This window comes from Trachemys scripta, chromosome 12, assembly GCF_013100865.1.
Source record: "Trachemys scripta elegans isolate TJP31775 chromosome 12, CAS_Tse_1.0, whole genome shotgun sequence".
NCBI lineage: Eukaryota > Metazoa > Chordata > Testudines > Emydidae > Trachemys > Trachemys scripta.
In genome coordinates this window covers 18,058,260-18,085,582 of record NC_048309.1, presented here as the reverse complement: position 1 = coordinate 18,085,582, position 27,323 = coordinate 18,058,260, and the positions used below count along the sequence as shown (strand labels likewise).

General features: G+C 37.0%; 1 protein-coding gene and 1 long non-coding RNA gene across 8 annotated transcripts in view; one reads left to right on the top strand and one right to left on the bottom strand.

Moving 5' to 3' along the window:
- The window catches only part of LOC117885627, a 28,538-nt gene extending 25,320 nt beyond the window's left edge, over window positions 1–3,218 (bottom strand). Inside the window, exon 1 of the long non-coding RNA XR_004647802.1 lies at window positions 3,112–3,218. This is a non-coding gene — a long non-coding RNA (uncharacterized LOC117885627). The remainder of the gene's footprint in view (window positions 1–3,111) is intronic.
- The window catches only part of NCOA3 (nuclear receptor coactivator 3), a 163,063-nt gene extending 136,643 nt beyond the window's left edge, over window positions 1–26,420 (top strand). For 4 of the 7 annotated variants that reach the window (XM_034786928.1, XM_034786925.1, XM_034786929.1 and 1 more), the window contains 14 exons: window positions 706–853; window positions 1,979–2,367; window positions 2,698–3,575; window positions 5,289–5,424; window positions 7,015–7,209; window positions 8,985–9,221; window positions 12,318–12,444; window positions 13,250–13,421; window positions 14,427–14,723; window positions 17,059–17,163; window positions 17,693–17,921; window positions 19,741–19,915; window positions 21,842–21,983; window positions 23,104–26,420. In XM_034786928.1, coding sequence (XP_034642819.1) covers window positions 706–853; window positions 1,979–2,367; window positions 2,698–3,575; window positions 5,289–5,424; window positions 7,015–7,209; window positions 8,985–9,221; window positions 12,318–12,444; window positions 13,250–13,421; window positions 14,427–14,723; window positions 17,059–17,163; window positions 17,693–17,921; window positions 19,741–19,915; window positions 21,842–21,983; window positions 23,104–23,115 — 3,242 coding nt within the window. In that variant the 3' untranslated portion in view covers window positions 23,116–26,420. Of the gene's footprint in view, window positions 1–705; window positions 854–1,978; window positions 2,368–2,697; window positions 3,576–5,288; window positions 5,425–7,014; window positions 7,210–8,984; window positions 9,222–12,317; window positions 12,445–13,249; window positions 13,422–14,426; window positions 14,724–17,058; window positions 17,164–17,692; window positions 17,922–19,740; window positions 19,916–21,841; window positions 21,984–23,103 lie in introns of those variants that run through there. The other 3 variants (XM_034786927.1, XM_034786930.1, XM_034786931.1) reach the window with 3 other exon arrangements.
- The last annotated feature ends 903 nt before the right edge of the window (window positions 26,421–27,323 follow it).

The window sequence follows — 27,323 nt, the reverse complement described above, 5'->3', positions numbered from 1 at the left end:
AAAGATGTGCCAAACTGGAGAAAGTCCAGAGGAGAGCAACAAAAATGAGTAATGTCTAGAAAACATGACCTGCAAGGAAAGATTGAAAATATTGGGTTTAATTAGTTTGGAGAAGAGAAGACTGAGGGTGGCATTTTTCAGGTAAATAAAAGGTTATTACGAGGAGGAGGGTGAAAAATTGTTCTAATTAATCTGAGGATAGGACAAGAAACAATGGGCTTAAATTGCAGCAAGAGAGGTTTTAGGTTGGACATTAGGAAAAACTTCCTAACTCTCAGAGTAGTTAAGCACTGGAAGAAATGACCTAGGGATATTTTGGAATCCCCATCATCGGAGATTTTAAAGAGGAGGTTAGACAAACACTTGTTAGGGATGGTCTAGATAATACTTAGTCCTGCCTTGAGTGCAGGGGATCACACTAGATCACCTGTTGAGGTCCCTTCCAGTCCTACACTTCTATGATTCTATATTTTGATTTGCTGTCTCTCCCCTTCCCCCCCGTTAGTCTTTGGGAACTGTAGCAGTATGTTCCAAGTCTTTGGATACCCATCCTTTATCATGTCTGTTTTTTAATCTAGTTTTTCAGCATATTAATCTGATGAGTATTTTGTTCAACAATTATAGTAAAGCTTACATAAATTACTTGGTCTTTGGAATCTGAAATACAAGCAGATTACCGCTGTGCAATTGTGTTTTTCCTCACAGCTTATATACAAGGCCATGCTGAAACTCCACTGTATCGGTTCTCCTTAGCAGATGGTACTATAGTGACGGCACAAACAAAGAGTAAACTGTTACGAAATCCAGGAACTAATGACCGTCATGGATTTGTCTCCACCCACTTCCTTCAAAGGTGCAATTAACAATGTTCATCTGTCAGATTTAAATATTGTAGCTTTTTAAAAACACACATTTTTATTGATATTTAATGCTATATAACAGGAGTGGCCAAACTTACTGACCTTCTAAGCCGCATACAATAATCTTCATTTTAACTGTAAAAGAGCTCAAGCCACAGTTTGGCCACCTCTGCTATATAAAGATTTGTTTAACCAAAATAAACAACATAAAACCCCACAAAACAATATAGTAAGCACACATGAAAAATTGTCTCATATGAATAAAATTGCTGTTTTAGATCTCACCTACAATAGGTTTATATATTTAAGAAACAAAAACCAAACAAGTTTTTTAAAGCAGGTCTTGTTTTACTGTCATAAACCCAGTCTACTATCATAATAGCTAATTGGTAATTTTCCCTCTAGGTCACTATTTTATCCATTCACTTTCCTCTAGAATGTATATTTTTAATAGTAAAGCTTGGATGGATAGAAAGACCCAATTAAACACTTTATCTTCTTTGCCACTTTCTTACTGGAGATCCATTTAAAGACAAAGAAATGAACTGGTAAAATATACCAGACATCTCTCAAGAAGTAAAAAGTCCGACTTTGCCTTAAATAGTACCTCCTGTGACTTGTCCCTGTTGATTGCAAGATTAATTGAAAGGCACTTTGGAAGTAGTCTGTCGCTGTCACTGCAGAAATGCTCCCAGCTGCTGGTCAATGAGCAGCTGAGATTGTTTATGGCAATATTAAAGTGTTTTTTCTGTGACAAGTGGAGTGGTGTCATTCATTGACTCGGAGAAGAAAGTGATACAAGAAGGGTGATGTTCAAAATGATAAATGTGTAAATCTAAATAACGGCCAGAGATATAAAATGCTTTAATGGGATAAGATTGAGTTCCCCCACAAATTAAATGACTTTTACTCCTTTATAATATGTGAATGAATGAGCAGTATGGCCACTCAATGACTCAAGTTTAGTGACACCTTTGTGGATGTAGCTTATGTATTTCTTGCTACTTTTTTTAGTGATTATTAAATAATGTTATCAATTCTCTTTACGTGGAACTTGATTCTTATAAAGTTTTAAATGTTTTTCTGTGGGGTGGGGTGGCGGGATGCTGAATTTGCAGAGAACAGAATGGATATCGTCCAAATCTCAATCCAGTGGGACAAAACATCAGAGCATCTACAGCTGGAAGCACAAATTCTGTTGGTGCTATTATGAACATGTCACCAGGTCAAAGCATGCCAATGCAGAACAGAAACTATGGCATGGGAGATCCCAGTGCAATGGGACAGATGAGCGGCATTAGATACATAGGTCCTGGTAATATTGGACCCATCAACTCTGGACCAGGAATGCAGTCCTCTCCTTATCAGAACAACAATTATGGGTTAACTATGAGTAGTCCACCACATGGTAGTCCCAGCTTGACTTCCAACCAACAGAACTTAATGATTTCTCCTAGGAATCGTGGGAGTCCAAAAATGGGTTCACACCAGTTTTCTCCAGTTGCAGGTATTTTATTTTTGGTATAAAATTTTCTCTAGGGTTTGCTTTTTGCCCCTTTTTTAATCTTATTTTTTTGTTTTTTTTTATATATTATGGTCTTATAACATCTGAACTACTATACCTTAGTGTAAAATACCTAATTTTATGATGAGGATATATTTAAAGGTACAGTAATTAATGCTACAGTATTTCTTGTTTCTGCTATCTGTATTTCAGTTCTTAATGTGCATGCTTAAATAGACTTATTCAGTATAATGATTACCTGGCAAGTAAAATCAAATGTAGATATGATCGCTTCTCTTATGTAATAACTCTAACATAATAACTTTGATACAGGTATGCACTCGCCAATGGGATCTGCTAGCAACACTGGCAACAACAGCTTCTCTAGCAGTTCCCTTAGTGCCCTTCAAGCCATTAGCGAGGGGGTTGGAACTTCCCTTCTATCAACACTTTCCTCACCAGGTCCAAAATTGGATAATTCCCCAAATATGAATATAGCTCAGCAAAGTAAAATGGGCAACCAGGACTCAAAGAGTCCTTCTGGCATGTATTGTGAACAAAGTCAAGTGGAGAGTTCTATGTGCCAGTCAAACAGGGACCTCCTTAGTGACAAAGACAGTAAAGAAGGAAATCTGGAAGGGTCTGAGAGTCAGAGGGGACCAAGTGAAAGCAAAGGTCATAAAAAGCTCCTTCAGTTACTCACATGCTCCTCAGATGAGAGAGGGCATTCTACGTTGTCAAACTCACCATTGGACTCTGGTTGTAAAGAATCTTCTACCAATGTTACAAGTCCCTCAGGAGTCTCCTCTTCTACATCTGGAGGGGTCTCTTCCTCATCAAACATGCATGGGTCCCTGCTACAAGAAAAGCACAGGATTTTGCATAAATTGTTACAGAATGGTAATTCTCCAGCAGAAGTAGCAAAGATCACAGCTGAAGCTACTGGTAAAGATACCTACCATGACTCCAGCAATACAGCCCCCTGTGTAGAAGGAACTATCAAACAGGAACAACTGAGTCCTAAGAAGAAGGAAAACAATGCTCTACTCAGATACCTACTAGACAAGGATGATATAAAGGATCCACTTTCAAAAGAAATGAAACCTAAGGTAGAAGTTCTGGATAATAAAATGGGACACTGCAGTAGCTCCACTATTCCTACTTCAAGCCAAGAAAAAGAGATTAAAATAAAAACAGAACCTTCTGAAGAGGTAGAGTATTTAACCTTGTACAGGAATTTTGTTGTTGAACTCACCAATATTTTTCTTATTAGCGTTAACAACCAAAAAGGAGACCATTCAATTTTTGTGTATGATTATTTCCAAGCCAGTACTGAGTAACCACAGCAGAAAAACATATGTTTAGTTTTATGATCGTTAACAAAGGACATTTAACTTGAACAACAGTATATATTGTAATAAAATGTGCTATACTGGAGTTCTTTGAATCATATTAGTATTGAGCTATCAAACAAGGCAAAGTGTATTTAGTTTAGTTAAAATTAAATCTTTAAAATTGGCAATTTTTACATAGCATATATTTATTTTCATGGGTCATTTGGAAATGGAGCTGCCAGCTGACTCAATAAATTAGTTGTGGGTGCTACAGTAGGAAGTAAAAGAGAATGAACATAAGTGGAAACGATCCATTTTCTATATGCAATTCGGTTTAAAAATGTGGGGTGCTAGTTTCTCACACTGGATTTACACAGAGGTGGTTCCGGTGACATTGGTGTAAATGTGAGAAAAATGCCAGTGAATCCTCTAAAGAAAGTCTATAACTGAATATATATTATGTGATTTGTGCTTTTCAGTACTTTAGATGTTTAAAAAAAAAAATGTTGGGAAGTTGGAGAGGAAGTGCCATCAAACAACTTGAGTTACATGTACATACAGTAGCCAAAGCTGATTCTTTAAATTGTTCCATACAGGCAGACCCCTGTGCCTGAATGGAAACCCATTTTGTCTTCAAATGTTATTTCTTATCCCAATTTAAAACACTATTTGAAAATGTTCAACTGTGTTTAAATATATCTGAATAGATGCTTTCATAATCGAAAGTAGTTGAATTTAGGCCTGTGATCCTGCAACTGCTCTGCTTGGGCTGGCTCCTTATTGAAGTCAGTGATGCTCTTGGTATGCATAGGGGCCTTGTAAAGTTCTTCAGGGAAGGACTGTGTATTTCTGTACAGTGCCTAGCACATTTTGGGAACTTCTGCAATATAAATAATGTTGATTATTCATAGGGTGGTTTTTCAATAATCATCCGGAGTTTTCTGTACCATATAGGAAGACAATTACCAATTGCTATGTAGTTTATATATACATGTGCTCTTTAAATCTCTGAGAATTATGGAACACTTTCATGGTGAGGTTGTAATCTAGCAAACTAACATAGATCTATTTTGTTCAAACTATGTGATTCAGGGACAAATTTTCAAAGAACGGTAGCCATGCAATTACCCTGCAAAAGATGTGCCTAATTTGCACCTATGGTTACTGTGATTATGTGCACAAATTATCAATTAGGTGCACTGGTATTGGCATGTACAATTATAATAATTGTAACTATGAATTAAAGTCATGCCCGTAGTGCTTTGCTTTACCATTCAAACTTTTGAGACTATTGCGGAGAAGTCTCTAAAATTTGAGATGCTAAAGATATTTGCATTCAGGTTAATTTTTTGTGTAACTACTTTTTCCCTGAAGTTTTGCTTTTCCAAAACCAACAAAGCAAAATTAACCAAATAGTTGAATGATGTCTGAAGAATTCTTTGGAAGTCAGCATTAAGTCCTGAAATGTTGTAACTGAACTAAAGTGTTTGACTGCATATGTTGCTAAGGGTTCTTAAGACTTGTGAGGTGCTAAATGGAATGTTAAAGGATGAACAATGTGAGAGTAGTATTTTGTTTTTTTCCTTTTAGATGAGTGGAGACTTGGATAATTTGGATGCAATACTGGGTGATCTGACTAGTTCTGATTTTTACAATAATGCTATGTCTACAAATGGGAGTAGTCTTGGAACTAAGCAAACATTATTTCAAGGAAATGCCCCATTGGGTAAGGAAGTTCACTTAATTCCACTTTTCTGTAAAGTTAGGGGCTATTGTGTGACTTGCTTTCAATGTAATGTACATTTAACTCCTTCTTTGCTTGGTGAATGTTTTGTTTCTGATTTGCTAAGAAATCAGTCGACAGGAATAAGTGATATGTGCAGGGCTAGTTATCCATTGGTTGATTGTGTTTATATAATTAGCATGAAGTAGTATTATGAAATATCAGAGGACATTGAAAATCCCTTTTCAGCCAGCATCTGATTTTTACTAAATTTTAAAAATTGATACAGAGCTGTGTATCTGAATTGTGGGCCTTGCCAATGGCATGTCCAGACTCTAGCACTACAAAGAGCAGTCTCAAGAGCTTTGTGTGCCCTACAAATGTTGAGTAAAGTTAACTTCTCTTCACTTCCCATCTCATGGTCCTCCTTGCACTTCTCTAATGTTGCACTCTAGATATCCACACACCAAAGACAGTGGGAAAATATATTGTTATGAATTGGGGCAATTGCAGATTAAAAGAAGTAACTAAATCCTTGCAGCTGGCCAGGGAAAGACTGAGGGATGAATGGCAAGCTTCTGATTTGCCACTGCTCTCCCAGGTACCGTTAGGCCTGCACCATCTAATGAATACTTCTACTTTTATTTCTAAAGGGCTGGCCATCCCTACCAGTAGAGGGAGTGGGAGGGAAGGTTAATGTTACATGTGAGATGCCATCATTACCACCATTGCTGTGTTCTACATCTGTCTTAGTGCATAGATACTATAGCGATAAGCACATTACAAAAGCTTAAAACAGATATCTTCTGGCAAGTAAGTTTACTCCGATGGCTAGTAGATGTCTAGTAAGTTTTTCAAGCTCTCCTGAGGAGTGTCGGAGATGACCAAATTTCATACTGGAGGCGGACCTTGTGGGTCTTTGTTTGCTTTGAGGCAATAATTTGTGCATTTTGATGTATGTAACTGGTATATGTTATCAAGGGCAAACCAAAGAGTAGGAACCAGTATGGGTTTTGATAGAGCAAGTTGGTTCCAGGTATTTCACAGTAGGATGAGGGTGTGTTAGCAAAAGAGGTGTAACCTGAAAGTGAATAAGGCTGGAGAGCCCAATGGGATTAAGATGCTTGAGAGAATTGTAACTTTCTAAGGGTGAGGAATAGAACCTTGCTTTCAGTTAAGATTATTAAGAGAGGTGAGTTGCACACTTACTTTGGAAGGACAGTACTTTCCAGACACACACCAAGTTTTGAGAGAATATATGATGGATAAAATAAGAACTGAAGACCAACACCAATATATCAAGAGGCATGCACAGTGCTCATGAAATTGTAATACAGTATATGCCAGGAAAACACCTAGACAAAGAATCCTAGATTGTAATTTAAAATGTTTGATCATATTACACCTAGGGTCCAAGGACTTGTTTGGCTTATCTGCAGGGACAAACACCTAAAACAAAATAGTCATTCATGGCTTGTTAAATGTGTACTGTAATTGCTCAAAAATGGATATAACTTGTATAAATCGTCAGTAGGACAGTCTATTTCTTGTTTAAAGATGTACAGTTGAAAGCATCTTTTAATTCTTTAACAGGTATGAGAAGTCCCCAATCTGTGCAGAGTACCCGTCCTCCTTTCAACAGAGCCATGTCTTTAGACAGCCCAATACCTGTGGGTTCAAGCCCTCCAGTGAGGAGTGTCAATGCATTCTCCATGTTACAAAAGCAAAACATCATGGGTGGGAGTCCAAGAATGATCGAGAACCAGGAAAATTTTGGATCAAACATGGGTTTGTTGATGACATACAAACAGATCTCATTATAATTGAAAATATTGTAAAATTTTAATGTGCTGAAATTAGTTAAAACCCTGAATGTATAAGAATGAGGCATGTTAATCTTTAATATTTCCCATCTAAATCATTAATCTGATTTTAAGTAACTATTATTATCCATAGCTGGAGTTATTAGGTTATAGCTGTATCCCAGCCATGTGTTCTACTGAGACTTTGTTTTAGCAGAATTATTTAAAAAATACTGTTTTGAAATACTGAAGTGTCTATTTAATGTGTGGTTGACAAGATCAGTTTGTGAGAGCAGCCAGTCAAAAAAAATTTGTTAATATTCTTAATTTTGGCTAAATTAATATGCTTGGAAGAAGAAATGAAGCATGCCATGACCAGATTTAATAGGAGTTCAGTAATCTGTTCTCTGCTCATTGGCTGTTGTCACTGTAATTAGTGAGAAAATAGAAATGGTTCCAATAAAAAAATCAAGTATCAGAGAGGTAGCCATGTTAGTCTGAATCTGTAAAAAGCAACAGAGGGTCCTGTGGCACCTTTAAGACTAACAGAAGTATTGGAGCATAAGCTTTCGTGGGTAAGAACCTCACTTCTTCAGATGCAAGTAATGGAAATTTCCAGAGGCAGGTATAAATCAGTATGGAGATGACGAGGTTAGTTCAATCAGGGAGGGTGAGGTGCTCTGCTAGCAGTTGAGGTGTGAACACCAAGGGAGGAGAAACTGCTTCTGTAGTTGGATAGCCATTCACAATCTTTGTTTAATCCTGATCTGATGGTGTCAAATTTGCAAATGAACTGGAGCTCAGCAGTTTCTATTTGGAGTCTGGTCCTGAAGTTTTTTTGCTGTAAGATGGCTACCTTTACATCTGCTATTGTGTGGCCAGGGAGGATGAAGTGTTCTCCTACAGGTTTTTGTATATTGCCATTCCTGATATCTGACTTGTGTCCATTTATCCCCTTGTGTAGTGACTGTCCAGTTTGGCCAATGTACATAGCAGAGGGGCATTGCTGGCACATGATGGCATATATAACATTGGTGGACATGCAGGTGAATGAGCCGGTGATGTTGTAGCTGATCTGGTTAGGTCCTGTGATGGTGTTGCTGGTGTAGATATGTGGGCAGAGTTGGCATCGAGGTTTGTTGCATGGGTTGGTTCCTTAGTTAGAGTTGTTATGGTGCGGTGTGTGGTTGCTGGTGAGAATATGCTTAAGGTTGGCGGGTTGTTTGTGGGTGAGGACTGGCCTGCCTCCCAAGGTCTGTGAAAGAGAGGGATCATTGTCCAGGATGGGTTATAGATCACTGATGATGCGTTGGAGAGGTTTAAGCTGAGGACTGTAGGTGATGGCCAGTGGGGTTCTGTTGGTTTCTTTTTTGGGCCTGTCTTGTAGCAGTAGGTTTCTGGGTACTCGTCTGGCTCTGTTGTTTCTTTATTTCCTTGTGTGGGTATCATAGTTTTGAGAATGGTTGGTGAAGATCTTGTAGGTGTTGGTCTCTGTCTGACAGAGATCTTCACCAAGCTAGCAGAACACCTCACCCTCCCTGATTGAACGAACCTCGTCATCTCCATACTGATTTATACCTGCCTCTGGAAATTACCATTACTTGCATCTGAAGAAGTGAGGTTCTTACCCATGAAAGCTTATGCTCCCAATACTTCTGTTAGTCTTAAAGGTGCCACAGGACCCTCTGTTGCTTCCAATAAAAAAAGTTATCATATGTTCTATAGGAGAAATAATCTTTTATATGCTCTTCATTGTACTAGGTGGACCCAACAGAAATATGGCTATGAATCAGCATCCAGCAGGAGACTGGGTTTTGCCAAGCTCTAAGGTTAACAGACTGGAACCTACAAATTCTGGTTCAATGGTGAGACCAGGACCAGACTATAACCCATCCCTTCCCAGACCTACAGTGGGTGGCTCCATGCCTGGTTTGCCCATCCGGTCTAATAGCATACCTGGTACAAGACCAGTGCTACAACAGCAAATGATTCATATGAGTAAGTTCTTTACATTTGTATAAACCTATTTAATAAAATGCATAGTTTTGTTGATCAGGCATTCAGAATAAAGATCCTTTTAATTTCAGTATCTGGATATACATCCAAAGACAGTTAATTCCTTGAGGCAAGCTCCATATTTTCCTCTTGTGCATGGAAAGTGCCAGCACACTGTAGAAAGTTCCTTAATCTTAATGATAATTAATAATTTCAAACTAAGGAATTCCATATTTAATTATTTGTCCGTATGTTTGCTTATATTTCCAATTGGAGGTGTCATTTTTCCTATCATGCCAAAAGAAAAAAAAAAAAGAGTATTCATATATTGATGATCTATCTCTATATTCTTGGAGATGGCTTCTACATATTCCCGCCTGTGAAATTCAGAGTTCTAGGAACCAATCTATAGTTAACTGCAGGTGTAGGGACTCTGTATCAGGAGTTTTAGGAAATCTAGTTTAAAAGAAAAAAAAACTATTTTAATTAGTAATAGTTATTGGTGGTAATATTGGTTTTACTAGTATGTACATAGCTTTTTAGGTTGTCTAAGGTAGTTGTAAAATGCTTTTTTTTTAAAAAAAAAATTCTGCACTATCATGCAGTTAGATTCTTGGACCTACTCTGGCTCTTTTCTGGGGTGTCATGTTTCATATAGAACTTAAAGACCTATACTAGAGAGACCGGATTTAAATGGCGATCTCATGCCCTTTTGTCATCCTAAAACTAGCTGATCCAAGAAGAAATCATTTACAGTGTTCAGAAGATGCTTCTTTAAACTTGACCCATATTGATGCTTGACCACTTGGTACCTGAACCTCTCATCATTGTTTTCCACAGGGCAGAATTGTCCTGCATTTGCATCCAGATTTTTTTTATCAAAAGTAGTGTCTGAGTTCCATGTGAACAAGACTATCAATGCCCTGTTCTTTTTAAAACATGATGCTCATATGAGAGAAACGAAACTTCATGCCCAAAATGTTAAGTGGGCCGTAAGTTTTAATTAAGATAGAACTCAACCATTAAAGAAATCTTCCACATAGCACCTCTCAAAGTCAATTGGACTGGACCCTCAAACTTGTTATACTTCAGCGAAGGTTACGGTACCCAAGGGTCTGAGGGCTCACTTTACCAGGGCTATAAGGCAGGATCAGTGGCATTTCTCTAACATTTCCATCATAGAAATCTATTGCCTGAGGTTTCTCAGCCCTACTGTCTCAACTTGGCATTGGGATGTGATGCTCAATTTGGGAAGACAGTTCTGCAGTTCTTGTTTAATTAGAACTCCTCAGCTCATCTTGCTGGAAATTGTATTGCTAGTGAATTCTTATAAGTGGAAATCTGTAGAATACTGCTGAGTTTTGGGAAAAGTAATGCTTGTTGGGACAGCACAAATGCCCCCACACTGCACTGTTTGTTTGGAGATGTTAAATGGTGATGTGATCCCCAGCCGGCTCAGTTCTTTCAATGGGAGTAGAACTTCTGGTAAGAGGGAAAGGTGAATGGATAAGGCAGAGGCAACACACTCAAATAACCAGTTGCTAATAAGTAACTTATTTTGTACTTATCTTTAGAATGTCACATGTGTTCATGTCACTATTACAGTGCATGATTGATAGTGTCCTGACTTCACTGGCAAGAAGAGCGGGGTGGATAAAAACTGATCTCTTTTTTTTTTTTTTTTTAAATAAAAAATCTTCTTAAATTTAAATCCGTTTTTAATTTAAATTGAATACAGGTTATTGCAATAAAATCTAAACTATTTAAAATTAAATTTGAAATTATGACAATCTATGTTAAGGCCTAAACTTTTATAATCTGTTAAAATAATTTAAATTAATTATATGAGTAATATTAAGCAGTACTTGCTTGTTGCCAAATTTTAAAGAAAGTCAAACCACTTAACTGGTGGAAGTCAGTGTGGTGGAACCAGAGTTTGTTGATGTGCTAAACCAGCTTTTGACAGCAGTAGCCTCTTCTACTGGTGCAGAGAAAATATTTTCTTAAATTCAACTAGTTCAGTTCAATATTAGCTCAAAGTTAAGAAACCAAATGGGAGTTGCAAACGCAGGAAAGCTTGTTATCCTTTTCCTCTTCCAATCTATGAATAGAATCTGGGTCTGAGAGGATGGGGTCTACTAGTTCTAAAATCTTGAAGGTCATGGTAACTAGAAACAATCAGTTTTGTTCACTAGCTACAGATAATACTTCCTTTGATAAATAAATCGGTTTTAAATGCCAAACATTTTGATATACTTCTCGATAAACTTTTTTTTCTCATGTTTCAGCATATTTAAGGTAGTTTTATTTAACTAATAAAAATACCATTTTAAAATACAGGTTTTTTTGCATTTTTAATTGAACTTTAATTTTCATCCAACTAGAGCTTGACACAAATCACAAATAAAAATTAATATTTTAGTAGATAAATGAATAATTTGCCATTTTCTACGATAATAAAATATAAACATTAAAAATCTGAATAAATGTAAATTAAGCTAGATAATTGCTTTACATAAGTGTGCTTAAATATAGTGTATTCTCCTGGTTAGCAAAAAGTAGTACCAAATTTAGTGTAAAAGGTAGATTTAGTTGCAAATCAACATGTTTTAATGGTTACCAACGAGTGACAGTTGACATTTCTTTAGGAAAATAACTAAAAAGTTTAAATGCAAAACAAGATTAAAATTGATTATTTAAAATAAGGTTTCCTGTTTGCTAATTTAAATCATGAATAAAATTGGGGATTTAAATCTCTTTGATTTAAATGAACCCACCCTGAAAAATTACTTTTGAATTATATTAGGTTACTGCATTCATATTGTTCCCATTAGAGGTGTTGTGGGACTGATACTAGAAATCAAAATCATATCATGTAGAGAGCAATAGCTCTAGTCCTTCATATCGTGTGTGTGTGTGTGTGTGTGTGTGTACATGCTGTTTAAAGTATTTAGTTCTAATTAGACCGTTAACCTATTGAAGTTACCAATATAACACACAATAATCTGTAGAATCCCTAACTTTTATTTCACATGTAAAGCAGGATGTTAAATTTTACCTTTGTTTTCAAAAAATAATAAAATTAATTTTACTTCATAGGGCCTACTGAGATTAATATGGGTATGGGAGGTAATCCTTATGGGCAAACAGGACCATCTAACCAGCCAGGATCATGGCCTGATAGCATGCTGTCCATGGAGCAAGGACCTCGAGGGTCACAAAACAGGTAGGGTTTAGAATAGGTGATGAAAGCTGCATAGTTTGAATATGACTGATCACTGCTATAAGAAGAGTTTAAAAACTGGAACAGTATTTGTTCTAAGATATGACTTTCTGAACCCCTTTAGTGCTTCCAGAACCCTTTGTTCCATGAGCAGTGGGCACCAACTGACATAGAAGATTCATCAAAAAATGGGCCCGTGCCCTAACAGAACACTAACACCACCACCAATACGGCATACAGCAGATGTTAAAATAACCTGGTTTAACAGCTTTGAGGATAATTTTCAGCTTCGTTTTAATTGTTTTAAATACATTTTTATAAACACATACATGATGATATAATATGAAAATATGTGGCAGTGCTACATGAGAAGTTCCTAGAAGTGAACTTTGAAAGTTCTTTTCTAACTCTGAAAATTTCTCATCTCTCTTGCTAGCATGGATTCATAAACTGGTAATAGTTGGATTTGATAGGTATTCTCCATTTTAGTGCATGCAGTAGTGGATTTGGGAGTAAAGACTTCAGGCTTGTCTACATTAGCAGTTCATGGCAAGCTAGGGTGTAAATCTACCCTGCGCTAGCCTGCTACCTCAGCTTGCCATGAACTATGTATTTGTGTAGACAAGCCTTAGTTTCTGTTTCCAACTCTACTGCTGTGACATTGTCCATGTCTGTTAACCTTTATACCTTAGTTTACCCTTCTGTAATATGGGTAACCTTACCCATTTCTGTAAAGTTGTTTGCTATCTTCAGGTGATATATGCTACATGTTTTTATAATTAATGGTTTTTAACTTGTTGCTTTATAGACAATTAGTTAGAAGTTCTTTGGATGATTTCTTATGTCCACCTCCTAACATGGAAGGCCAGAGTGATGAAAGGGCTCTTTTAGATCAGCTGCACACCTTGCTGAGTAACACAGATGTCACAGGATTGGAGGAAATTGACAGAGCATTAGGAATTCCTGATCTTGTAAATCAAGTAAGTAACCCAGAGGGTTTTAACCATTTATTTTCCTGCTTCCTGAATGATCTTGGCACTTGGAAAGTGAATGAAAAAAGCATAACATCTCAACCTTTTAAAATCTGCTTCAGGTGTCCCTCTTTGATGAAAAATACTAACCAGTATTCATTAAACTTTATACCAAAAGAACTTGTATTATGTTTTTCAAAAAATACCACAGGTAAGAAGGTGTCATTTTAGCATAACAGACATGGATATATTTCAATTCCTGACTTCTTATAATATTTTATTAACATAAACAATTTGATATTACTATTTATTCCTGTTAGCACTGCAGAAGTAGCACAGCTATGGGAGAGTGAACTGGATTCTTGTGATTCATGCATCCTCTACAGAGCTTAGATTGCAGAATACTTTACTGGCAATGATGTGCACATACTAAAGAACTCAGTATGGCTTTCAGATCCCAAACTGAGTTTGCATGGCTGGCTGTTAAAAATATAAAATAAAATATTTTTAAAAATCTTGTAGAATGAGCACACTTGATCTGGAAATCATTCAGAAACAGAACCCTGTACTGTCCGTTTTACAAAGTCATTCTTCGAAGTAAAACTACAAAGGCACAGGCAAAGTGCTGGGGTGGGGGTGGGGGAGGTGTTCAAACCCCAGGCCTTGCCCCCACTCTACCCCTGCCCCACCTCTTCCCGCTCAGTTCCGCCCCCTCCCCTGAGTGCACTACATCCTCGCTCCTCCCCCTAGCCTCCTCCACACTGCAAAACAGCTGATTTTGGTGGGCGGGAGGTGTGGGGAGGCAGAGCGAGGCGCTGATCTGCAGGGCCTACTGGCGAGTGGGAGGCACTGGGTTTGTGGGAGAGCGAATATGGGGGTTGCTGGTGGGCATTCACCCACGAAAGCTTATGCTCCAATACATTTGTTAGTCTTAAAGGTGCCACAGGACTCTCTGTTAATAAATATTTAAAACGATGCTGTTCTTATTTGCAATATATTCTTTGTCTGTTAAAGGGGCAAACTTTGGAACCCAAGCAAGATTCATTTCAAGGTCAGGAATCTGCAGTTATGATTGACCAGAAGCCTCCATTATATAGTCAGCCCTATCAGGGGCAAGGGGCAGCAATGCCAGGAGGTTTTACTAACATGCAGGGACAACAGCAATCCTTTAATTCAATGATGAATCAGATGAGCCAACAGAGTAATTTTCCACTGCAAAGTATGCATCCTAGAGCAAGTCTAATGAGACCCCGAACCAATACACCAAAGCAGCTCAGAATGCAACTTCAGCAGAGGCTTCAGGGGCAGCAGGTAATCTTTGCTTTTTTGTTTACACTTTTGTCTTACTCCAAAAGATAGAAAACTTTGTTGCAGTGGAGAGAGAGGTAAAGTGAATTATATTACTTCAAAAGAATAAAGGGAACATAGAAATTGCCATACCAGTTCACACGAGGGGTGTCTAGTCAACCATCCTGTCTGACAGTGGCCAGTACCAGATGCTTTAGATTCTAGAACAGTGGTTCCCAAACTGGGGTTCATGAAATGTTACAGGGGGTTCTTGGGGAAAAAATTCTCCAGTGGCGGACAGAGCTGTCCTTAGGGATCCCTGGCAGCCTGGAGCCCCTGGACTTCCAAGAGCTAAGCAGATCAAAGCAAGCATAACTATCACACGGAGGAGACTTAAACTTCAAGACTACTTATAAGAAATGGAAAGGGAGGTGGATATTTTTTGCTCTTTTTAAAATTAAATAGGCAACTAGTATTGTTTTTAAAATTATGATGAACAACAAGTTTAAGCTTTGTTATAATGTGCGTTGTTTTCCTGGACTGCTCAAGACGTGAATGCTTATGTAGGAGGAACTCTCTGAGTTGGCTTCTTAAATACCTTCATGCTCTTTCACATCTGATACTCCTTGATGAAACAAAGGAGCCTTGTCTTGTAACAGGCTTATTCAAAGTGATACAAGCTACAAAATCAGATCTTGGAAGAGTGTTGCTGTTTTCATAATGTAATAAAATACTGTAATGATAAATAATAATAAATAGTGTGTAATAAGCATGTCATAAAAACAAATTTTATATTTCCAAGATCACTGCTTTTATAATTTATACTTGGGTAAAGGAGAAAATCCTTGGAAATATTCATTTTTAGGAAGGGGTTTGTGAGGATTGACATTTTAGTGAAAGGGGTTCACAAGTTGTTAAAGTTTGGAAACCACTGCTCTAGAAGAAGGTGCAAGAACCTCAGTTTGGTCAACTATTCAATAAGTTGCCCATAGGAGATATCTCTTCCTAGAACCTCCCAGTTAGAGGTTGGTTTTGCCCTACAGTACAAAGGTTTATATTGCTTCCAATTTTTTGTTCTTTTAAAAATAATCCTGTTTAATATAATTCTGGATGATCTCATTATCCATGCAAATGTCCAGTCTTTATTCTGAGTCTTGTTAAGCGCTTGGCCCCAGTGATGTCTTTTGCCAGTGAGTTCCACAGTAAATATATCTGGCTTTTTAATGAATAAATAGCTTTTCTACTTATTTTGCAAATTAAGTAATTTTTATTGTGTCAAAACAATGACTTCATGAAGATCAAAATGTGCTATTATCTACCAATCACTCCCTCTCTGAATAGAGGCATTCAGATATCACTTGATTTGATTAATTGTATTAAATAAAATATAAGTGAATGGTGGTGGTACTTTTTTTTAAGTATTGTTTGTTCTCCCCTATGAACCGGATCCATTTTAGATACCCTGATGTTATGGTGATAGGCACAGTATAAGAAACGAGATAGATTTTAACACTGTGCCGTAAAAATTTAAAAAAGGGTTATTTGTTGTCTCAGCGTTTTGACTTACATTTCTTAACAGAATATTTCAATTTAATTTGTGTGCCACAGTAAAGTGCAACCTTTATTATCCATAAGTCATTGGGGAACACTGAATATGTTTTGAATAACAAAAGCAACTGATAGCAGAGGAAATTTTTATTGTAATAAGTGTAAAGGGTTGTGAACAAATTCTGGGTAACAGGGAGTGTCAAATAATAGAGGCTGGGAGAATTAATGTAGTGACTTATACTATAAAAGAGTGTAGTATTCAGCACTTCCAATCCCATACTTTTCTTCTTGGCTGGACCAGGGCATTGAATCAGGCTATGGCTTTTTGGAGCAACTGTCATGTCTTTTTATAATAGTCGCTTTAATGGTATCCACCCTTGAAACAGAGATGAAACCTGTAGTTATATATATTTTGGATATTTTGGAACTCGGAGTAGAAGTGTTGGTCTACTATACTGTGCTTCAAATAAGTTTGGTTACAAAATATTTTATAAGAAAGTAAAGCCTTTTAATGCCAGGTCACTTAATTTGAATGTGTGAATTACAACTGTTCATGTTCAAATTTAAAGATGAATGCTTCAGCATTCTGTATCTAACAAGGTAAAAACACTAATCTCTGGATTCTAGATGCAAAAAAAAAAAAAAAAAAATTACATTTGCAGAAAGGTGGTTTCTTTTTCTTATTTTTCCTAAATAAAGAGTTTAGCTGCTGTTACTTGGTTTGATTGTTGTAGCCTGGTGTTTTTGAAGATTCCTATTTGAAGCAGATTAATACAGCCCGCTTAGACACTGTTAATTGTCTTTCCCTAAGTTTTTGAATCAGACCCGTCAAGCACTTGAGATGAAAATGGAAAACCCAGGTACTGGTGGTGCCCCAGTCATGAGGCCAGTCATGCAGCCGCAAGTGGGGTCACAGGTGAGTAATCATCACACTCACCCTTCCAAAATAGCATGTTGTAAAATAGCAGGGAACAAACATGTCACACACAAGTCCTTATAGAATTCAGGCCTTCTCTCATGGTTCCATGAGGTATATTTATTTTCTTTGGTGGCTGAAGAATGATCCTCATTATCAAGTGGGTATATCCCCCACAGTTCTGAAATTGCAGACTTGTGGGCACTGGTACCTGTGGTCTGTTATGACACTCTGCATCTGTAGCATATAAGTAGTATTTTACCTATATGAAATGAGTGCTAAGAAGATAACATCCTGCATTAGCTTTTTAGCATGAATAAGATAGTTTAATGCAAACTTAAACTTGATATTTTGATCATTTTAACACTGCCAACTGGCTTTCATTAATGTGAATTCCATTGCTAGCCCTGGATGTGCTGGGTCCTATGGGTACAAAATATGTACATGGATTGATTCTCTGGCATGCCTTTAATTTTACTTGTTAAATATCATCCAATACATTTTTTTTGTTTGTTTGTTTGTGGGGTAGCAGCAAGGTTTTCTTAATGCTCAGATGGTGGCTCAGCGCAACAGGGAGCTAATAAGTCATCATATCAGACAGCAGAGGATGGCAATGATGATACAGCAGCAACAGCAACAACCTCAGACCTTCAGTCCACCACCAAATGTGACTGCCTCAGGAAGCATGGACAGTTCTCTGGCAGGTCCCCCAATGGCTCAAGTTCCTTCGCAGCAATTCCCATATCCGCCTAATTATGGTACTGATGCTCACATCTCAACTCTGTCTCTCCCTCACTCCATCTTCCCTTTCTTCCATTTATCTCATCTACCTAAATATTCCAGATCACCATGAGGCTTGGGAGAAAAAATTCTTATAAAAAAGTGGGTGGGTGGGTGTGGTTTTCAGAGATCCTGAACACACTGTGTAACCAAACATTCTTAAATGGAACTCCCTCTGTCAGAGTGAGGGAGGCTATCCATTTATTTCCCATACCAGCCGTGATTTCATCAAATATACATGTAAGTCATTTCTGTTTGTGAAGATACAGTATAAACAATGAGAGCCCAAGAATTTACATTATCATCGTTTGGTTATTTTCCAATATCTATACAATTGTTATGCAAAGCTCTCTGGCTGCTGCTTCCAGAATTTGCCATATGTTGCCCATAATAAAAATGGCTCCCCCTTCCTGCAGATATATTAAAGCAAGTGAAAGTTAGAAGGAAGTGGAGACGATTAGGATGGCTAAACCTTTGTTGGTAATAGTTTAGGAACAGTGATCTCCAGTATACAGACAAGAGTGCAGGGGTGAGAGGAGAGTGTAGGGAAAGCTGCTAACCTGTGTAGCTTGTTTCCATCCTGGGCTAAAAAATTGCTTAGAATTTTTGTTTTAGGTTTCAGCATTTATTCAGCCCAGGAAATGGATATTATCATATAAATATGGAGCTCCCTTGGTTATCATTTAAATAGTCAAAAAATTAAAACAGTTAAATGTGCTGCCAATGAGCTTACTGTTTGTTTACTATGTAATTAGTTTGATATATTGTTTCCTGATGTAACAGATTCTATTACTCTTCTCTTCCCCCACCCCCTTTTCTGTTTTGATAACTTTCTTGCCTGGATCATTCCATACTGTCATGATTTCCATAGAACTGTTCAGTAGTTCATTTATAGAAAGCAATGAATATTTATTTGAATTCATGCACATCTATATGTACCTACTATCTGGCTGCCCTCAAAATCCAGTTTTGAGAGAGAAAAGTCATTATTGTGAATCCAGATACATAATCCCAAGTAAATTCTCTAACCTGTTTGCTACAGAACACTACAGCAATTTATATCTGATTATCTTTCTGCAGCATTCTCTTAAATGCAGACATTTTATTAGAATATGAGACATTCCTGATACAATTAAATGATTTAATTACCAAGATGGATGTTACATAGTATATTAACTTCTTATTTGTTAGCTTCTTTGTGTTATAATTTCTCATGCACACCTATGTTGCTGTATAAATAATACCGAGGAGGAAAATATCTTCTGTTTCTTTTCACACATGAGTTACGAGGAAAATGTAAATAGCTCCTATTACAAGTATTGGAGGAAAAACTTTTGAAACACTGCTGAAAACTGAAAATATCTTGTTATAAATCATTTTGCTGATTATAGCCTATATTTGTCTTTGCCCCTCCCTTTTGCAATATTACTGAGATTATTTGCAAAAACAGGATTTTATTGCTAAAATGTTTGTCTGCTTGTGCTACTTATTTGTCACATTAAGTTATAATTTGATATCACAACTAGTTGCTGTGTAAAGAATACGGAGTTCAGATGGGCAATAAGCTGCAGAAGCGAATGAAATTTTAAATGTGCATGTGCGCACATACAAATCCAATTTCCATGTAAGAGAAATGCAGACTAGTGTTTAAGAACAATTGTAAATCTCTGGGGGTTCAGGACTCATCACGCTTGTTAATGTGATGAGACATTTTTCATCCTCCATTGCAAGGAGATAGACTAAAAATGCTTAAAGATGACAATTAGCATCTGTTTTGTTTGTTCTTTGTCTTGTAAGGAATAAGCCAACAACCTGATCCAACATTCAGTAGAGTAGCAAGCCCTCCCAACCCAATGATGTCATCAAGAATTAGAGCCTCTCAAAATCCCATGATGCAGCACTCTCAAACAGCAGCAATGTACCAGTCCCCTGAGATGAAAGGCTGGTCATCAGGAAACATGGCCAGGAGCAGGTGAGCAGTAAAGACTTAAGTCAGTGTTTTTCAAGTGTGACCAGTGATTTTGGGTGTCCCAATTTTCAAGTGCCAAAATTAAGACATTTCAAAGGGGCCTGATTTTCAGAGGGTGGGTGCTTAGCACTTTCTGAAAATCGTGGATGAAATCTTGGCTCCATTAAAATCAATGGGAGTTTTGCCATTGATTTCAGTGCAGCCAGGATGTCACCCCAGGTCTCTTTTAAACTGTCTGAAGTTGGACACCAAAAATTGCTAGTTGCTTTACAAAATCATGGCCATATTTCTTAAATAAACACCCAGAATCTCTAAGTGTATGCTGTACAAAAAGCTAAGTAATCAAAACCTATATTCATGTTACTCCACACAATAGACATTAGTGTTTTACCTTCCATTAAAAATGTACGTGTGTGTGTATGTAGCACACACGCCCACACACAGTAAAAATAACATTAAGGTTCTAACCCAAAGATGCACAGGCAAGGAGATTCTGACTTAAGGTTTCCATGAATCCCTTGTCCCTTCAATGCTAAGATTAAGGGTTTCATGGGAGTCTTTAAGGAACAGTATCTAGGCCAGTAAACTTAACTTTTTATCCTCTGTCTCATCTGCAAAGTCCTTATAATTCTTTGGGCTTGTCTACACTTCCAAGACCGGTGATGGATGCATCGCCGGTTGATTTAACAGATCTAGTGAAGACCCGCTAAATCACCCACAGCTTGCTCTCATGTTGACTCCTGTACTCCACTGGATGGAGTTGACAGGAGAGCATTTCCCACTGACATCGCATAGTGTGGAATCCCGCAGTAAGTAGATCTAAGCTATGCTGATTTGAGTTGCGCTATTCACGTAACTCAGATTGCGTAGCTTAGATCGATTTTCCCCTGTAGTGTAGACAAGGCCTTAGTGTATTTGGTGGGCTTTTTACCAGAGTTTCAAAGCTTTCTTGTTTGTTGTTTTCCATGACTTAAATACAGATACACACTTCTTATTAATTAGCAGTGGACAGAAAGGAAAGATAAAATACATGTTTCACCTGTACACAGTTAACATGAAATTGTCTTATGTTTGGAATGTTGGCAATGATTCTTTCAATGTAAACCATCTAGAGGGACATCCACTGGGAATATAAATCCACTGCATGGCTGTCAATGGTCTTTCATATTCTGCTTCAATCAGCTTTGAATTCTGGGAACATGAGCTAAAAATAGCTACATGTTCTTACTTCTGCTGAACTTAATGCCTTTGCTACAGCATTTTCTTACTCACGACCGAGAAATTGTCTTCATTGCACCTGAATGTTAAATCTGTGTCTTACATTTTGCAGCAGAAAAGGATTTGGGTGAAGATAAACTGAACATTTCAGTTTCTAACCAACAAATAAGAGAGATCATGCCCTTGTAGTAATTAGTGTCTGTTATGCCCTTGATCCTGCCCTGGCTAGGTATGAATACATGACTGAATAGATTTTTCACCTAACATCCATTAGAGTTTATATCTTTATAATTAGAAATCAGATTTAGTCTAGGAATATTGACAAAATACCTTGGAAGAAATTTAATTGTGCACAACAATATTATGATGGTGGACTGATGTGATCACTGGAATCCCTAAAAGAGCTACAAGAGAAAGCTTGTTTCCGTTAATTAGTAAGAACACTTACCAGATTCCTGAAAAGTAAATTGTTTTGTAAATATCAGATAAAAATTAAAACTGATCAGAGTACTGGTATTACTATATTGTCTATCCAATGTGTACAAGTAACAAATGTGGTACCTTCTGGTTCTGGTAATTATATAAAGATTTAATTCTATTTCTTATCTTTCTGCCATGTCAATCACTTGTGGCCTGTATAAGGATGGCAGTGCATTAAAATACCAATCAAACTTTATGGAAGGTAACTTTATTTGTTCTTGTGTGCTCCAGTTCTTTTCCACAGCAGCAGTTCAGCCATCAAGGGAGCCCTACAACTTATAATCTGATGCATATGAATGGCAGCAGTGGTCATATTGGACAAATGAACATTAACACCATGCCTATGTCAGGGATGCCTATGGGTCCAGACCAGGTAAGATAACTGTAACAATTCACTCCACTGATAAACAGTTCTGTAGAGATTCAGAGGCTTGGTCAGCCCTAAACGTACAGGAAGTTATAAGATCCTTTTAAAGGTCTGTAGCTCCTCTTTTCCCATTGAGTACAATCGGTTCTCAAGCTGGCCGACTTCCTCTCACACACTGGTTTTCAGTTCTCGCTGTCCCCTACGTCATTTGAGGATAAAGCTTTCATTTTGCTCTAGCTTTGCTGATATCCATTCTGAAGCCTGGCAGTTTGCTTCTAGGTTAGCTGTTTTTCTTCAGGTATCTCATGATTGTGGCTCAAGAGACACAATGGTCACTTAAGTACTACTGAGCTTGGGGAAATTCCAGAGACCAAAATACTTGAAAGAGGTAACTGTATCTGCTGAGATTTTACAAGTTGTCTGCAAGACCATCTTCAATCTAAGAACAAAGGTTTCAACTAGACTAAACTGACAAATTTCACATTGGAGAGTGGGAGTAATAGAAGTACTAGTTCTTATCTTGTAGACAGAGTCCAATAAAGATGATTCTTCTCCCTAAAAATGGATTGTCTTAATATTTTAATCTTCAAAATACACACTGGGCCAGACAGTGTGTGAAAATGCCTCGATAGCTCAGTGGTTAGGGCATTCACCTGGGTGGTGGGAGACCCAGGTTCCAGTACATTTGCTCCAATGAATATTTATCCACAACGGAGCTGCTCCATCAGGAGACCATTGAGAGAGACCTGGCCCTAGAATACTCCACATCCCAGTGGTTAGGGCATTTTCCTGAGAAGTGGGAGAACCAAGCTCAAATTCCTGCTTCACATCAGGCAGAGGGAGGAATTGAATCTGGGTCTCCCACATCTTGGGTGAGTGCTCTAACTAATGGAATAAAAGTTATGAGAGGGGGCACCATCATCTTCTCCTTCTCTCATTTTTTGTGGGTTTAGACTTGCTTTGAGCATGCCACTGAATTGGGCCCTACAGAGTTTGTGGCAGCTAAGTAGGAGTTTTGTGAATGCCAGCAGTGACTGTCTGGTGGGACATAAGTTCCTTAGTGCCCCTTGTGATTCCGTCCTGGTGTTTTTCTGATGGTTGTTCTTTTTTTGTTTTCCTTTAACAGAAATACTGCTGACACCTAAAACCGTGATCTCCCAAAGTAGAATGATCTATATTAATGATGATGCACTAGTATTACAAAGAAAAGCTACATATTCTACGTGGCAACTAGTACTGGCCTTATGGAAATAACTAATTTTTCCAGCTGATCACCAAGATGTCCCAAGTGACTTCATACAAAAAAGACTTTTTTTTTAGTAGAAGCAGTCTCTCTGTATTACTGTATATTGTGGTGTACAAAACAATGGTCATAAATACTTTTGGCACTCTGCCTCTAGAAATGTGAATTTGGGAATGGCATTTTAGTAAATATGATGGGTAGACTCTATGTATACCACTTCTATTTACTGTAGCTATCCAAAGCCCTTTAACTACAGGCAGGCAAAAGTGCCTGGAGAAGTCATGGTAGATAAGAATTCTGATTTCTCTAGTAAGAATATCTGAAAGAGAATGTAGTTCCTAGCCTTGACTCTTTTATATTAATTCCTGAATACAAATGCTGCTTTTAACCTCTTATCCCCACGAGTCAGGATTTCCAAGCATAGTGGCAATGCAGAATGAATTGACATGTAATGTTCCAAAATCCTGCCCATTGATTCCAAGGGGGGTTACAGAGAAAATAAATTAAAATTATTTAAACATAATCGTGACTAATATTTAAATTTTGATGTGCAGCTGAGTGCACTTTATAAAAGGCTATATAACGGATTAATGCAATATCTTTGATAAGGATTAAATAAACCGAAAGGTAGGGTGTACTCATGTTCTTTTTCAAATCCAATCTTTTAAGAATTGTTGATTGAAAAGACTGTGTACTGTAATGTTTTATGTTATTGGAAATTAGAGCAATAATCCTTCATGTTTTTTGGGGGGGAAAAAACCTTCAGAAAAATCAAGGCAAGGCACTGCAGTCTGAATCAGAATTTTGCAGGGTTGTTTTTTTTTTTTTTTGTGAATAAATTTTGTAAATATGATCAAGAATTGTATTATATATATGACTTTTGTAGGTCACTAACTCATTTTTGCAGAGTTTGTGAAGCTAAATATTTAACAAAGTTGATTTCTGTAAACTCATCTTAGTTGAGGTCCAGATAGAAGACCTTTCAATTTTTTTTTTTTTTTTTTAATTTAATGACCTTGGAGTTGGGTGACTTTGGCCCATATCTTTTTCTTCTTTGGTCTTTGCCACTTATTTTATATCTTTAACATAATAGCTTTTTAAAAATATAATTTGTTTAGGGTTAAGCAATTGGTTAATGCTTTCTCCACATTAAGTGAGCACTTTGTTACATTTCATTTTTTATAGAGGGCAATTTGACAAAAAAGGCTCCCTGGATTGTAAGCTGTCATGACTTGTCATAACAGTTCATGGGGTTTTATATAGCCTTTTTAGTTAATGAGTCCGTACTGTCAGGACTTTTGGTTATCTTTAATGAACCCTAAATGTTTTTCTAGAAAAGATGCCTATTGTTAAGTATTTCTTGTTAATTACTTCTCCACCATCACATCTTACAGCAAGCAACTCATTTGTTGTCACATGACATCCAGAAATCTTTATGGATATTAAGCCACAGTTTAACCAAATGTCTGCACCTCTTTGGATTGTTCTATTGTAATGAATGTATTTTCCAAACAAGTGTCTCTACTATCAGTATTCATGTTAGGTTACAAGTCTATTCATCTTTATCTGTTGACAGGTTGTATTTTTTGTCCATAAAACGAAGATGCTATTACAGATTATCCACTTTCAGACAGATGGCGATTGAAACCTGGAAACTTCCATAAGGGTGTGAACCAGAAATGTTTTAAGGAATGTGGTGCTTTTGTTCTATTGTTCATTGTGTAATGGAAAACAGAATTCTCCTGAGTGAGTGAAAATCAGTGATTCTGATCATTTCTTTTTTGTACTGTAACTATGAAGTCATATTTTGTTTTGCAGTAACTTGAAGGAACTTCCATGTTCTTCCATTTTAATGAAAATAATTTTCTGTGCAAAAATTCACACAACTTTCATCCTATATCTACAGCCACAGTCCTACTCCACAAGGCGGGCAGGCGCAATAAAAATCTGCTTTTTATGCAGCCTAGTCTGTACAATCAGCATTGAGAACATAGATTTGGCTGTAGTAATTTAGTTGTTTCCACTCCTCAGTCTGGTTCATCTGTGTTGTAATGCATGACATTTAAAAGCATAAGGAACTGTTTTCCCCTTTCTTGCTTTTTAGAATCCACCTGCTGGTTGAGTCAGTGCAACGTAATGGAGTTGAAAGGCAACAATCCCTTGCTTTTTATATTAAATCAGAATAGAATGATTTTATATCTTGTAGTTGTTCATTATATTGATGGAAGCTGCAATCCTTGATTGCTTTGACTAGTGAAATCTTCAGGATATGTACTACTTTATGCTTTTTGCCCTTAACTTTTTTTTTTGAGAATGATTCTATTTATATTTCTAAAATGTGGTACCTGATGGATGTTACAAAAGATCCTTCTTCCCTCATCTGCTTTTAGAGTGTTGTTTTTTTTCCCAGTAATTACTTTTTGCTGAATCCAAAGATTTGTTTTAATTCAAATATGATAAAAAGATAAGCCTTTTTAAACCTTTTAAAATTAGTGTTATTGAAACCTTTCAAGGCAACAATCTAAATATTTCACCTAGGTTGAAAAGTGTATTTACTAAACTAAACAGTCCTTTGATTTTGGTGGTATTTGATATCTCCAATAATTGTGTTTTGGTTCTACAGCAGCAAAGTTTTCTGAATGATTCAAGAAGCTGTGTAACTATTTTTGACAGTATGATTACAGTTTACTAGTGTAACCAGTTGAATCACTACTGCATAGCAGACATAGTCTCACTACATGCCTGCCAGGTTTCCTGTTGATTATAGAAACCACGTGTTATAAAATCCATTAGCAATTTTTTATTCAATCTCATCCTAAATTTGTGCTTTTAATGTGAGGAATTCAAGAGCATTTTTTAAAGCTATAAACAAAACTATTTGAATGTTGCACCAATTAGCACACATTTTATTTTAGATTTTAAGTGCAGACGGATGATAGAATGATACAGCAAGTATGAAACCATATAATTCTGAGAGCAATATTTAAAAAAAATTCTCAGGAGAAGGCATACAGTATTGAGAATTGCATTTAAATTTAGTTTACATTAAAGTACTGCTTGAAATGTGTGTATCTTTACATTACAAAAAACCATATGGGCTGATTTATAAAAGGGTTGGTTATAAAGTATTACTGCTCTTCTGATTTTTGTGTTTTGATGTTAATAATAATGTAAATAAAGGTTTCTATTTAAAACCAGAACTTGGTGATTTAGTATGTCAGCTGTTTAAGCTCTGAAGGGGTGCCAATTATATTCTAACAAGGCCAGCAGTGTAGCATTTCCCCACCAAACCAAAATATAGCCACTCTTTGAGAGAGAATGTAACACTATTATGTGAGAGGAGGCTAGATTTGGGGAATGATTTAAGAACTCTTGGTTTCCTGGGTTTAGGTGTGTCTCAGGGGCTGAAGATGTATCAACTGCAAAGGTGCCTATAAAATGATCTTTCTGGCTTTAAAAATAGTGTTCTGACACACAACCTACAACTAGAAGGAAGGGTGGGGAAATAAAAAGAACTTGGGAACAACCAAAGGTTTGGGACAGAAGTTTTCTTGCTATAATATATATCTTCCGTCATAGGGAGAGCCACAGGCTGAAGCCAAGTTTTGTATAACAGTTTGAAAATATACTTTGCCATTTTTTCCTGAAATGTATAGTCAGACTTATACTGTACTAAATTACAGAGAAAGCTGAGTATTTTTAGATAGAGGTAGAGATGTAATTTTTAGAGTACTTCCAATTGATATAGAGCAGCATTATTAACATTAGTTGGCCTTCCAGGATTCTACCTTCTCCCATCTCCAAAGTTGCTGCCAGACGACAGAGAAATGTAAGTTTCCTTTTTTCTCCCAGATGGGAATTGTATACAGATACATACGCTTTCTTCTTTAGGAAAGGTTTGGAAAACAGTGAAGACACAAATTCTGTAGAGAGACCATTTGCCACTTACTTGTATCAGACTTCCATTATCCTTGTAAATGTCTTTTCTTTCTGGTGAATCTACTAATGTTTTAAAATCAGTATAAGCGAATATTTGATTGCATTTCCTAGCCCAGCACACATACTCTACTTTTGAAGTACAAAACTCTGACAAGACAGTTTTG